Genomic DNA, 15000 nt, shown 5'->3' on the forward strand with positions numbered 1-15000 from the left:
ACCCCCCCACACACACACACACACACACACACACGCACGCACACACACACACACACACACACACACACACACACACACATACAGCACTCATGTCCATTTCACTTTCTCGTCATCTTAACATTTTCAAAGAGCACTTAACTCCCCGTCCCCGACCCGTAACGGCTTTCCTTCCTCCAGGTCAGCCAAGAACAAGACAGAGAGAGAGAGAGAGGGAAAGAGAGAGAGGGAAAGAGAGAGAGGAAAGAGAGAGAGGGAAAGGAGAGAAAGAGAAATAAAATCAGACCTCTTCTCTCCCCATCAGTGTGTTGACCTTCAGTAGAAGAGGAGGAGGAAGAGGAGGAGGGTTGTGTCTCTTCCTCCTCCTCTTTTCTCTTTTCTGTCTGTCTAATGCTGTAAGGAGGCCGCGGTGAAGGAGAAGCACTTAGCCGTTGGTCATAAACGTTGGAGAGTGAACCCTTAATCACACGCCTGTCTCTTAATCACTGTGGGCCCCCTCCACACATAACACACACACACTCTTCTATCTTAATCACTGAGAGCCCCCTCTGGCCGGACTCCCTGGGAAGGCTCATCAGCAGGCCCCCCACTCACATTCTCGCACACACACATAGACAGACAGACAGACACACACACACAAACACACACACAGGCACACACACATACTCTTTTCTCAACAAGCTCACTGATTTTTGGTAGGAATGGAGCTTTTTCACAGATCCAAAGCTTGATGAGGAAGCCAGGAAAGAAAAAACAATTGAAGGATATGCTTTGGTGTGCATGTGTGAGTGCCTGTTAGACTGCGTGTGTGTGTGTGTGTGTGTGTGTGTGTGTGTGTGTGTGTGTGTTTGTTTGTTTGACAGAAAACAGATAATAGAGGCACAGGGAGCTCACATGCTTAACCTCCCTTACAGTCTCTTCTCCACAATCATCTTAATGACGACTGCTCTCCACCCACAGAGCACCACACTCCACATACACACTTCACACTCCACACACACACTCCACACATACACACACACACAAACACACACACATACCTACACACACACACACACACACACACACACACACACACACACACACACACACACACACACACACACACACACACACACACACACCACACTCCACACGGCCTCCCTCCCACTTCACACTAACAGCAATTAAAGCACCTGAGCAGCCACTTCTTTAATGAAGAAAAACGAACCGCTGCCCCAGTCACTGACAGCCGCTGACGGATGAGAGATACAAGCACACACCTCGCTCAACACCACCCACAACAACAACAACAACACGACAACAACAGCTTTAGCTTTAGCTTTAGTTTGGTGGTGAAGACCTTGAGAGCGAGCCATCTATATGAAAGGAGCAAGTTACAGAAATGAATGCAATGTTATAAGTATAATTAGAATATAATTAGAATCATAATATATATCATAGTCATAATATATATTTTAAAAGTATAATTAAAATGTGATTAGAGTGTGTTTAGACAGCTACCATATCATTATCTTCTCTTTATTTTAGCTTGTGTTCTAAATGTTAATGTTGTGAGTACCTTTACTAATTCACTTCCCTCGTTCTCTTTCTCACACCCTCATGATTCTGTCCTGCAATCATGTTTCTCATCCTCATCCTCATCATCTACTATTCCACTGTGCTCTTCTTCTCTACTCTTCTCTACTCTTCCCTCTCCCTCTCTCCCTCTCCTCTACTCTTCTACTCTACTCTTCTTCTCTACTCTTCTTCTCTACTCTTCTTCTCTACTCTTCTTCTCTACTCTTCTCTACTCTTCTACTCTTCTCTACTCTTCTTCTCTACTCTTCTCTACTCTTCTACTCTTCTCTACTCTTCTTCTCTACTCTTCTCTACTCTTCCTCTCTGCTCTGTGTGCTAATCTCATTCCTCTCTCTCCTGCCATGCTCTTCTGCTCTTTTGCTCTCTCCATGGCCATGCCCATTCTTGTGTCCATCTTCCTCATCCTCTCTTCCTCTTCTCTCCGATGGCTCATGTCTCTGCCACCTCACTCATCTCCTGCGTTTCATGTCCTCCTCACCTGGTCTGTCTCTCTCCCCTCTCTCTGCCCATCTTCATCATCTACTCTTCCTCTACTCTACTCTTCCTCTACTCTTCTTCTCTACTCTTCTTCTCTACTCTTCTCTTCGTCTCTACTCTTCCTCTACTCTACTCTTCCTCAACTCTTCTTCTCTACTCTACTCTTCTTCTCTACTCTTCCTCTACTCTTCTTCTCTACTCTACTCTTCTACTCTACTCTTCCTCTACTCTACTCTTCCTCTACTCTACTCTTCTACTCTACTCTTCTTCTCTACTCTTCTTCTCCATTCCTCTCTAATCTTCTTCTCTACTTTTCCTCTCCATTCCTCTCTACTCTTCCTCTACTCTACTCTTCCTCTACTCTACTCTTCCTCTACTCTACTCTTCTACTCTACTCTTCTTTACTCTTCCTCTCCATTCTTCTCTACTCTTCCTCTACTCTACTCTTCCTCTACTCTACTCTTCCTCTACTCTACTCTTCTACTCTACTCTTCTTTACTCTTCCTCTCCATTCCTCTCTACTCTTCCTCTACTCTACTCTTCCTCTCCATTCCTCTCTACTCTTTCTCTCTATTCTCTGTCTGTCTCTCTCCTCTCTCTGCCCACGGCCGTTCCCGTGACCATTCTTGTGCCCTGCGTGCCAGTCTGCTCCCCTGGGTTCTATGGTCACCGCTGTAGCCAGTCATGCCCACAGTGTGTGCACAGCACCGGACCGTGCCACCACGTCACGGGGCACTGTGAATGTCTGTCCGGCTTCTTCGGCTCTCTGTGCAACCAAGGCAAGTAGTTCTTCCTCCTCCTGCTCCTCCTCTTCCTCACCCTTCTCCTCCTCTCTTATCACTCTTCTCTAGGTGTTTGCATCCATGCTCATTGGCTTAGGTGAGATATGCACTGCAGGTAAGGTGCAGGCTCTATATGTTCTATGCAGATGTGAGGGTAGCACAGCTGTACATTCCACAAGGGTACTTACAGTACCGTAGGGTCAGTGGGTACCGCTGTTGCCGTGGACCACAGTGGAAATCTTGCCAATATGTGTCAGCGGCCCAGTATTGTAACAAATGGAGTTATCATTGGAGTGTATTGAATTAAGCCCTGCAGTACAAAGGGAACGTTGCTTAAAGGAGCTAATGCTGTGGCAGGAATTATTATTAAAATATAAAATGTGTGACATGAACAAGAAGATGTAGAAGACTAGAGGGGAAGGAAGAGAGTCAGGCTCTGACAGACATGTCAAAGAGAGAGAGGGGGGAGGTGAGAAGAGAGGAGGGGGAGGGAGAGAGAGTGAGAGAAGAGGAGGGGAGGGAGAGGTAAGAAGAGAGGGATCAAAAATGATTAAGAAACAGAAAGGGGTTGATGTGGAAGAAGAGAGGATAAGGAAGAGAGCGATTGTGTGTGTGTGTGTGAGAGAGAGAGAGAGAGAAAAATAAAGAAAGAGAGCTAGAGAGAGAGGAATAGGAACAGGTGAGATAGACAGAATAGGTGTGTGTGTATGAGAGAGAGAGGGAGCAGACCTCTCAAGTCTCACGCATTGAGCGTGAGACACACGACAATTCTTCCGACTTTACGCGGGTCACACGGGCATTTTCTCCCGAGAAATTATTAACTTGCCCGGTTCAAAATTTCTAAGGGCTATATTTTACAAACGTGTCACAACGTTGCTGTCTGTGCGCTCATTCAGCTCAGAGAGCTGCTGTTCAGTTACTAACCTATGGGCCAATCAGAAAATAGGTTTTCTCAACCAATCAGGAAATAGTTTTATTTTGATGTGGGTCCGCAACGTGGAGACTGCTGGTCCGCGGAGTCGTGGAGTGAATTTAGGCCCGGTGCTTTGCAAACGTTTCTGCTATCGATGTCATTAAACATGGAGCCATATAATAAAAGTGGTGGTATGGCGTTCATTCAATGCAGGTATCTGCGCGAGAGAAGCTGAAACTAAATTCGATAACGTTGGTATCAAAGCTCCGCTAAAACCTGTTGAATGCTATTTAATTGTTTAATGACACTTAATAGAACAATGTTGATTTTTGGAACTTCCATAGAAACAGAGCAGAGACTGTATAATACACTGTTAGGGCAGCCGTGGCCTACTGGTGGGTTGCCGGTTCGAACCCCGACCAGTAGGCACGGCTGAAGTGCCCTTAAGCAAGGCACCTAACCCCTCACTGCTCTCCGAGCACCGCTGTTGATGCAGGCAGCTCACTGTCACACACTCACTATGATGGTTTCATGAGGGAAACATCCCAAAACAATAGCACCCATATAATTGTTCCTGTTTTGAGAAGTATTTCTTTTCTTGTGGACAAACCTCAAGACATCACTGATCACAAACCGCTAACCGTTTGGTGAAGTGCCACTGGAAATTATCATCGTTAGAATGCTAGCTGTATCCAACCTGAAGCTAACCTAACTACAGAGACTACCTACCTCAAATCATCCAACAACAAGCACTAAAAGCAAACCAGGAAGTAAGGAGTGGATGAAAGAAACGAACCGTTGAAAGTTTTTGGACATTCAATAATTATAAATCTGTAGTCTGCCTATTTAAATAATAGTTAGCTAATCGCTAACCGCTAGCTACATTGCTAATCGCTAAAAAAGCGCTAACTATTAGCTAAACTTGAGTTCCCGTCACCAGAGAATGTCTAATAAGGGGAGAACCTTCACTCTCGGGCGCTTCGATTGTGGTAGGGCTACTGCATTTAAGGAATTTCGGGTAAGTCCAGAATGAATGGAGGTCTATGAAGCTGTACCCCTCAAAATCCACTTTTCTCGGGATATAATTTTTTTTCAAGTAATTTGAATATTGTATTTGAAAGGGGAGGCAAATACAATACACTTGGTTGAGTATTATATTTTTTTAAAGTCACTTAATTGTTCTAAAAAGCCTTTCAAACGTGTCAATGACGTCATTCATTAGCATGATCATAGCATAGCATAGCATCAATGCTAGCGTGTTATGGCCAACAACGACCCAACCTGTAAGAAAACGAAAGGACATGACTCCTGGATTATTTCACTTTTGATTGACAATCCATATCCATTTTGCGAAAAATAAAATAAAATCTGAGGGTTTCAGTTGTTAAATAGGTGAAAACAATAAATGTAGCCATGTAGCTCTGTAGGACCCCATGTATTTTGGACTCGCCCACGATCGGCATCTAGGTGAACTCTGGTGAACTGCAGCCAAATTCGGTTTGTATGGGATTAATAGAGAGTGGGGAGGCTCTCCGTAGACGGGCTCTGCTGTCACTGAACCGTTACTGTTGCCATGGAGATGGTAAACAGTACACTCTATAGAGAGCCGAAGTCACGCCCCTTCTTTTAAAAAAATATGAATGGTAGTCAATGGAATGGGAAAGATAAATTATTTTCTGGTCCCGATCGAGTTGTGCCTTGAATTACCCATATGGTGTTTGTCAATTTTAAAGACAATTTTTCATGTAAAGACATTTGCAGTTTGTTTCGTAACTGTGTTTTGTACAAGCATACCAGCAACAGGTCTTAATTGGGCTTTCCTTGCTGAAAATACCACGAGTCAGAGGATTAAATTCATCAGGTAAGTTGTATTCGTCCATAGACTGTACATAAGATACTGTTAAGTGACATAGCAGGCAGCAAGATGTAACCGTTAACTAGCATAACAGCTCATTTTTATCTAGTATTTTTATTAGCTAATTTATATTTGTTCGAGACGAGAGATGTAGTCCACTGAGCGGATTCGCACAAAACCAACATAACTTTTTAAGTCTATCGAACAACAGTACTTTCTTGACGTGAAAAAATATCTTTTAAATTCACACACATCATATGTGAAATTCGTGGCAGAATTCAAACGGGACCAAAAAATAATTGCTATCTTTCCATTAACTCCCGTTCATATTTTTTTGAAAGATAGGTCCCATGGACCGGAAGTAGAATGCAGAGAAGTAGAATTCCCAGCCCGCTGCACTTCTGATAAAGCTAAGAAAAAGTATAAGGAAAAAACTTTACAAGATAATCTACACACAAACTCTATGCAGACTTTGTCAGAATCAATAACAGAAAGACCATCAATAACTTATCTTCCATACCACAACAATACCCTCTTGGAAATCTGCTTTGGAATCCCATTTTAAACATGTATCAAAAGAGGGCATTGGAAGAGGTGGAAGGCTGACCATATGCAAAGACGGAAACCTGAACACTGATGACCCTATACTTACCATCACCTACTACACTAAGGGCACTGTACTCATACAAGGGAGTGAAGAACATCTGCTATCCTTTGAGAAAGCTTTCCCATCCCTAAAAAATGAAGTGGATAAAGTAAACAAAAGTGATGCTGCTGAACTTTTGGACTCTGAAGAGGAAAATGAGCCACAGCCCCCTCTACATATTACTGCTTCTCTATCACTACCAAATAACAGGCAAATAGCAGAAAGCCTAGCTGTGCTAGAAATGGATTACACCGAGTTTAAAGAACTGATGCGGACAAAGATAAGAGACTGTAGCTCTATCTAACAACTAAGAGAGGAAATCCAGCATCTGAAGATTGAGAACATGAAAACCATCACTGAGCTCAGGGAGACCCTCAAACAGGTGCAAGGGGAAAACTACAGCCTCCGTGCACAGATAGCTAAAATGAAAGAGGACAGTACAAGCAGGGAGAGAGCCATTACAAAACAGCTACTACAAGTACAAGAACAGCTTTTAAACATCTCTCAGCATCAGACTCGGGCCCAGATGAACAGGAAAAAAAGAGCCAGCACATCGCAATCCTGATGGACTCCAACAGGCGATTCCTGGACCCACAAAGGCTTTTCCCGAAGCACAAAGGTGACAGTTAGGCCCTGGACCACAGAACAAAAGGGCGCCCTTGGGACAAATTTTCAGCTGAAGCTCAAAGTGGAAGAAAGAGCAGGGGAGGAGTTCCCCGTTTGCTTGCTGCCCGCGCCATGACACCACCCCACATGTCATCAACAGTATCAACACTGAAATCAGCAGGAGATGTGCCTCACTGCCCAATGTACAACTGGCACATAACTCCACCATCAGCCTCCGTGACATGTATGACGGAATCCATCTCCATCAACAAGGTGTGAGGTCTTTTGCAAAGACCCTTAAAGATGCTGCCCTAGGCCGTAATCCCTCCTCAACCAGCTTTGTGCCACCTTCCAGGCCCCACCCCCCACCTCCCCATTCCCAAGAAGGCGAAACAGTACCCGGGCCATCATCTCCCGCAGCTCTTACACATGTCATTCCCCCACAGAGCCATCACATTCCGCCACCCAACCAATGTTCCCAGATAGGAACGAACTTGGAGAGATAAAAGAAATGCTGCACACTCTCTGCAGTAGGTTACTGGCTTGTGCCCAGTAACCAAAAAAAAAAAGAATTGTCCACCATAAGTCATTTCTATGTAATTTACCAATATAAGCTATATGATTGCTGTTGTTATTTGCCTATCTGTTTCACAATGGTCCAACCAGATGATTTAAAATGTGCTCATTTGTTGTTAGCTGCTGGAATATCCAGGGCCTCTACTCTTCAGCCTTTGGACTGAAAAGTGGGGACCCTGAATTCTTAGAGTGTATTACAAATGTTGATATTCTCATCCTGACTGAAACATGGTGTGGTAGAGACACATCCACTGGTTGTCCCTCATGTTTTGGGGAAATATTGATACCCTTCCACAATACAAAAACAGTGAGACGTACCCACGCCTCAGGAGGACTTTTGGTGTGGTTTAGGGAGACTCTTGCCAAACACATTTCTGTTATCACAACAGGAAAAACCCACTGCTGGGTAAAAATTGATAATGAGATTGGCATATCAAAACAAAGCATATATCTTTGTGCAGTATATATCCCCCCAGCAGACTCACCTTATTTTGATGGAGAGCTCATCCACACAATACAAACAGAGGCAAGCAATTTCCAGGCCCAGGGAAATGTGCTGTTGTGTGGAGATTTAAACGCAAGAACAGGATATGAGCTTGATCAGACTGACCCACAGGGCAATAGCCATGTATTTGGTAGAAATACCCTATACACCACACCAAACCTCCACTAGAGAAATAACCTTGATTATGTTGTAAATAAAAGTGGTAGAGAGTTAGTGCACCTCTGTCAAGCCTTAGGCCTGTATATACTTATACTATATATACTATACTATATATACTGGCAGGACAAATGGGGAGCAGCAAAGGCAGCAAACTCCTCTCTCTGACCACAATTAAATGAATGTGTTTCTTAAAATGGATGGAAAATCCACAAACACAAACACGGAGCCCAGTAAGCTGTTTAAACTTAATTTAACCTACAGATGGACTCCTAATAGCTCTGAAAAATGTATACAGGCAATAAACTCACCTGAATTGGTTGAAGAGATTACTAATTTCACTAACAAACAGTTCACTAATAATACAAAGGGTATAAATATGGCTGTGAATGAGCTGAATATGATATACCAAAAGTCAGCACAAAAGGCTGAACTAATAAGGAAAACTAAAAACAAAACAAAAAAAACAAAATCATGTCTGGTTTGACTTCAGAGCATCAGAAAACGTTTGAGACAACTGTCAAACCGGAAACATCATCAGCCTGAAAACACAGCCCTTAGAACTGAATATTCTGAAACATTAAAAATCTTCAAACGCACAATCAATAAGAAAAAAGTAAATCACACCAACCGAATTTTACACCAAATTGAAGAGTCCATCAATAACAATCAGTTCTTGAAGATGAGGAATAATTTGAGCACAGCCAAACCAGCCGAGTCAGCCTTGCCGAACACTTCAAAACCCTGTACAGTGAAAAACTCCAAAATTTGGAGTCAGTTATCAAGAACAATCAAAACCCTCTTGATTACCCCATCTCAGCAGAAGAATTGGCGCAAAAGCTGAAATCATTAAAACCCAAAAGGCATGTGGTCCTGACAGCATCAGAGCTGAGATGCTAAAATACACCACTCCCACATTACAAAAAGCTGTGCTCAAACTGTTCAACCTTATCCTTAGCTCTGGCTATTTTCCTGACACCTGGAACCAAGGGATTATTACCCCAATCTACAAAAATGGAGACAAATTAGATCCTAACTAGATGTACAGATCAAAATGAGGAGGTTCCATGCTATCCATGTGGGGTTAAAAAAATATGACCCCGGTCTTACAGTGTCCCGAAAAAAAAAGAAAAAAATCTGACTAAACCTATATGACCGCTGCTTAGCTGCGCGGCGGTCATAATAGTTACAGAGGTATTTGTGTGAACAGTAGTCTGGGGGAGGTATTTAGTTGCATTTTAAATGACAGGATCCAAACCTTCCTTAATGAACACAATACCCTCAGTAAAAGCCAAATTGGATTCTTGAAAAATCATCGGACAACAGATAACATTTACACCCTACACACCCTAATCAATAAACATGTAAAAGACCAAAAAATTAGAAAAATATTTGCTTGCTTTGTAGACTTCAAAAAAGCATTTGACTCAATTTGGCATGATGGATTATACTACAAATTTTTGCAAAGCGGTGTAGGGGGTAAAACATACGATGTAATTAAATCAATGTACTCAAATTCTAAATGCAGTATTAAAATTGGAGAAAAACAGAATTTTTTACACAAAGTAGAGGTGTGAGACAGGGCTGTGGTCTGAGTCCAACTTTGTTCAATATTTACATAAACGAATTAGCGGTGCAGTTGGAACAGTCTACAGCCCCTGGACTCAGACTCCAAGAAACAGAGGTCAAATTCCTGCTCTTTGCCAATGACTTGGTTCTCCTGTCACCCTCAGAACAGAGATTACAGCAGCACCTTGATCTGCTAGAGCAGTACTGTCAGTCCTGGGCCCTGGCAGTAAACCCAACAAAGACCAAAATTATGATTTTTCAAAAGAAACCCAGGTGTCAGGAACATAGATACATGTTCACTCTAGGCAGCACCGCCCTAGAACACACAATGCAATATACCCACCTTGGTCTAATCATTACAGCATCAGGAAGTTTCAGCATGGCAGTGAATGCACTAAAAGCAAAAGCCTGCAGGGCACTTTATGCAATTAAAAGAAAATTTCACAAAATAAACATCCCAATTACAATCTGGTGCAAAATATTTGACAGCATAATCCAGCCAATTGCGCTGTATGGACGTGAGGTTTGGGGTCCACTCAGTATGCACGACTACATGAAATGGGACAAGCATCCAACTGAAGCCCTACATGCAGAATTCTGTCGATCTATACAAAAGTCCAATCAAAAACACCCAATAATGCATGCAGGGCAGAATTAGGCCGTTTTCCATTGGCTTTACCTATTCAGAAAAGAATCTTGAAATTTTGGATGCACCTGAACAGCAGTCCCAAGAACTCTCTCCACTTTGAGGCACTAAAAACCCAGGAGCTGAAACCTGAAAAGAGTCCCCTAAGCCAGCTGGTACTGAAGCTAACTAACTCAATAGCAACAACTAATACACATCAAGCTCAGTCCAGTTCTGTTTCCCAAACATCAGAGTCAACAAAATCATGAATCAAAAGAAGAATATTTAGATCATTGGACAAACCAAATTGCCAATCAAAGTAGAATGAATTCCTATCTGATCCTAAAAAGAGAATATGAATTGGCAGAGTATCTCATCTCTGTCAGAGATATGAAACAGAGGCAAGTCCTGACCAAATACAGGCTCAGTGACCACAATCTAGCAATAGAAACAGGCAGGCACAGGAAAACCTGGCTGCCAAAAGAACAAAGAATATGTGGTCACTGTCAGGCAGAGATGGTTGAGACAGAGGAGCACTTCTTTCTTCACTGTGATAAAATACAAAAATGTAAGACAGACATTCTTCCCCAAATTCCAAATAGTTATCCCACACTTTCAAGATTTTGACAATGATGAAAAATGGCCATACTTCTTGGAAGAGCCCTCTGCTGCCTTAGCAGCACAATTTATCTTGAAATGTGAGGATCTGAGGAACTAAAACATATTTCTGTCTGTGATATACACACACACACACACACACACACACACACACACACACACACACACACACACACACACACACACACACACACACACACACACACACACACACACACACAGACACACTTCACATCACACTATTACAGTATTACTCTTGTTCTTTACCTCTGTTAGATGTTTTATGTTCCCCCACACTGATGTAGCCACCTCTTCTTATGTATTTTCTGTTTTTTGTCCTATGGTCTTATGTTCTTGTATGTTTTGTTGCTTTGGCAACACTGTTCCCATACAGTCATGCTAATAAAGCAACTTTGAATTTTAATTTTTTGAGAGAGAGAACCCTGAACAGAAATTACTGTATAGCCCCATACTTAAATGACATCAAAGATAGAAAGAAAAGAACAACACTGACAAAATACAGAATCAGTGACCATAGCCTACACATTGAAACTGGCAGACATAGACAAACATGGGTGCCTAGACATATGAGGAACTGTAGCTTCTGCATAAATGATGTAGAAAACGAGGAACATTTCCTTCTTAATTGCATCAGATATGCATAAGGGACATTTTTTTTGGCTGAATTCAAAATGCATATAACAGAGTTTTTCTACAGTATAGCACTATTGCTGAAGCTATTACTGTCCTTTTAATACCATTTACCATTGATCCCTTTATTATTATTATTATTATTATTATTATTATTATTATTATTATATATTTTTTCTTTCCTTTCATTATTTCATTTTATCTCTATACCAATTGATTATTAACATGTTATACTTGTAGCTTTGGCAACAGTGACTTTACTCATTCATGCCAATAAAGCACCATTTGATTTGATTTGAGAGAGAGAGAGAGAGGGGGAGTGTGTGTGTGTGTGTGTGTGAGAGAGAGAGAGAGAGAGGCCCTGAAGCCTAGGTTGGCACAGCAGTGGACCGCGTGGCCATCAGATGCGTGCCAGGTCGGGTCTGCCCTGCTGGCGCTGCGGCGGATAATTGGCATGGTCACTGACACCCTGACAAATAACCTTGGGTGAGAATCTAAATATTGCTGAGGGGACGCTTTCTGCCCGAGACAAACAGTGGATGTGTCAGGTCAATATCGGCATTTCCTTTTCCGATGGCCCAAGAAAGAGAAAGATGAGAGAGAGAGAAAGACAGAGACAGAGAGAGAGAGAGAAGGCTGAGGAGTGGACGTGGAGATTAAATGGAGCTTGTGAGGGATTGGAGTGCCCGTTGCTTTATTGAAGCATCTGTTTCATTGAATCTAATTATACTGATTTTCCATTAGATGGCCCGTGTTGACTGATTAAAGATTAAAGCGACCAACAAACTCCAGCTTTTGTCTCTGATACTGGGCATAAATAATGAAACATTGGCAAAGTTAATCGAAGTGCTTTCTCACAGAGGCTATTTTAGTAACGTTTTCAGCCAGCAGTGTTGAAAAACTTGTAAAAGATCTGGTGAGATACTCACTAGGTGAGGATAACTCCTCCGAGAATATTACCCTGTTTAGAAACTCTCCCAATGGAGTATTTTAGAGCTTGTATCGATCCCAGGTGTGGCTGTGCTGTGGACTGGTGTCTGTGTGTGGGTGTGTGTGTGCATACGTGCCTGTGTGTGTGTGAGTCAGGTGTTGAGGTGGATTTTCAGGTCAATAACGCATGTGTTCACAGCGCACTAATGAACCTGCAGTGGGCTGCTTCCCTCCCCTACGCATTAGCTCCAGCAGCAGCATCCAGCTGAGAGTTAGACTGGCAAATAAAATATAGATACAACTCCTCATCATAATTAACCAGGCTTTTCATGAATTAAGGAAGGGCTGTGGGCCGATATAGAATTCACTTTCAAGGCTTTTGAGAGCAGTCTCATGAATAAATGTTTAATATGTTAAAGAAGGAGAGAGAGAAACTCATGAAGAGTGAGAGAGAGAGAGAGAGAAACTCATGAAGAGAAAGAGTGAGAGAGAGGTTAAGGATGGAGGGAGAGAGAGAGAAAGCAGAGCCAGTGTTAATTTGTCCAGACAATAATTACTGAAAAGAAGGAATTCCTCAGAGGAGGTGTGTGTGTGTGTGTGTAGGTGTGTCTGTGTGTGTGTATATATATATGTGTGTGTGTGTGAGAAGTGGTGTCTGTGAGGTGGTGGGGGCAGCCTAGTTACCTCTCCTCTGTAGTTCAGCGTCAGCCTCTCTCTCTCTCTCCCTCTTTCTCTCTCTCTCTCTCTCTCTCTCTCTCTCTCTCTCTCTCTCTCTCTCTCTTGTCTCGGTTGATGCGCTGGCGAGTGTCCTCATCTGTCCCGTGTCCAACTCCACTTCATTTGGCCAGCAGCTAATGAAGCTCCAATAGCAGCCAGCCAGCCAGCCTGAAGACCGCCCCTCGACTCCACTGAGTGGGAGAGCAAAGGAGAGCCGCTCCGCTCGGAAAGCTAATAGCAATCAGCTTTGAGGAAGTTGAAAGAGTTTTCAAGAGAAACCGAGAGATAGATTGAGAGAGAGGCAGAAGAAAACAGAGGAGTGAATGAAAGAAAGGAAGAGAGAGAGGGGAGGTGGGGGCTGTTGAGATATAATTATTAAAATAAGCCAGTGTCAAAAGATTTAATTTGAACTTCTGTGAGACACGGACACCTTATCTGATTCCACAGGACCGTACCCATCCCCCGCTGCCCCCTCGCTCTATTGAAGACTGAGGACCGCCCCCCTCCCTGTGTGTGTGTGTGTGAGGACTGTGTGTTTACCTGTTGGTTTGGGGGAGCTCCCTTCCTTGTGTCCACTCAAGGGGGCGCATAATAGCCCCTCATTCCACCACCCCCCACACACACACATATACACACACACACTTCCCCCCACCCCTGCCCAACCTCCACCTTGCTGTTTAGCGTGTACCTGATTGAACTTGCATGTCGCGCCAGGAGCGGCGTGCCGCGCTGTGACGTCCTGATGAAACTCTTAATCTGAAATGAAATCTCTAATTGAGCAGAGTGTCAGGAGCCGCTGAAATATTCATTTTATTAAAAATGTACTCAAGTTCTATTTTAATTCCACACATCAGTCGGCGGTGGTGGAGCGGTGCAGTGTGGTACGGTGCCGTGTGCCACCCCATCACTGGAGTAGAGGGGGTGCAGATGGGTAATTGGGAGGGTCGTTGTGGAGGACGTGTGGGGGGGGGTTGATTAATGCACATTGTGCAGAAGTGGACTCACTTCTTGGAGCTGAGGAGAGTTGGAGAGGAAGGTTAACTGTGCTTGGCAGCGGATCGTGTGCAAGAGAGAGAGTGGCGTCTGAGAAGTGCTCCGTGAGGAATCGTATGCAGACATCGGCCTCCATGCAAGTGTCTGTCTGTGGCTGCGGTCTGCTAATTAAAGGTCTTAGCACAAGCTGAAGGGCATCTCACACACCTCAGCTGCTCTCTCAAAGACGGAATCACTCACTCTGATGGGCCTTACTGAAACATCTCCACTTTACTGCTTTCTTTGGGAACAGTATTCCATTTGGATGTAAAACAGCACTTCTATACCATACACTCACCGTGCAACTGCTGCTCTTTCCCCAGTCACCACTAAACTGTGGAACTATTCAACTTTCTGTGTGTGTGCTGCACAAGGTGGGGGTGCTTTATATAATTCATTAAAAGTGACTCTGTAGATAAACCATCTACAGCCTCCCTTGATATTATAATTGTGTGTGTGTGTGTGTGTGTGTGCTTTGTTAAGTCATGGAGTTCACTTTTTAGATAAAAAGCAACTGCATTCTTTGATGACTATAATGATGATGATTATGTGTGTGTGTTTGGATCTGGGTCTGGGTTTAGAGGGCTAATCTTGTGTTTGTGTGTGTGTGTGTGTGTGTGTGTCTGTGTCTGTGTCTGTGTGTGTGTGTCCGCTGACCTTGTCCTCTGCTGTGGTCTGTATCCAGTGTGCCCCAGTGGTCGCTATGGTAAGGCCTGTGCTGAGGTGTGTCTCTGCACCAACAACGGCACCTGCAACCCCATCGA

General features: G+C 43.4%; 1 protein-coding gene across 1 annotated transcript in view; it reads left to right on the top strand.

The window, feature by feature from the left end:
- The window catches only part of megf11 (multiple EGF-like-domains 11), a 139675-nt gene that overhangs the window by 109650 nt on the left and 15025 nt on the right, over positions 1 to 15000 (top strand). Inside the window, exons 16-17 of the mRNA XM_048257229.1 lie at positions 2700 to 2834; positions 14922 to 15000. The exon at positions 14922 to 15000 is cut by the window's right edge and continues 50 nt beyond it. Of these exons, the coding sequence (XP_048113186.1) occupies positions 2700 to 2834; positions 14922 to 15000 (214 nt within the window). The remainder of the gene's footprint in view (positions 1 to 2699; positions 2835 to 14921) is intronic.

The sequence above is a fragment of the Alosa alosa genome, chromosome 11, assembly GCF_017589495.1.
Source record: "Alosa alosa isolate M-15738 ecotype Scorff River chromosome 11, AALO_Geno_1.1, whole genome shotgun sequence".
In the NCBI taxonomy this organism is placed as follows: domain Eukaryota; kingdom Metazoa; phylum Chordata; class Actinopteri; order Clupeiformes; family Clupeidae; genus Alosa; species Alosa alosa.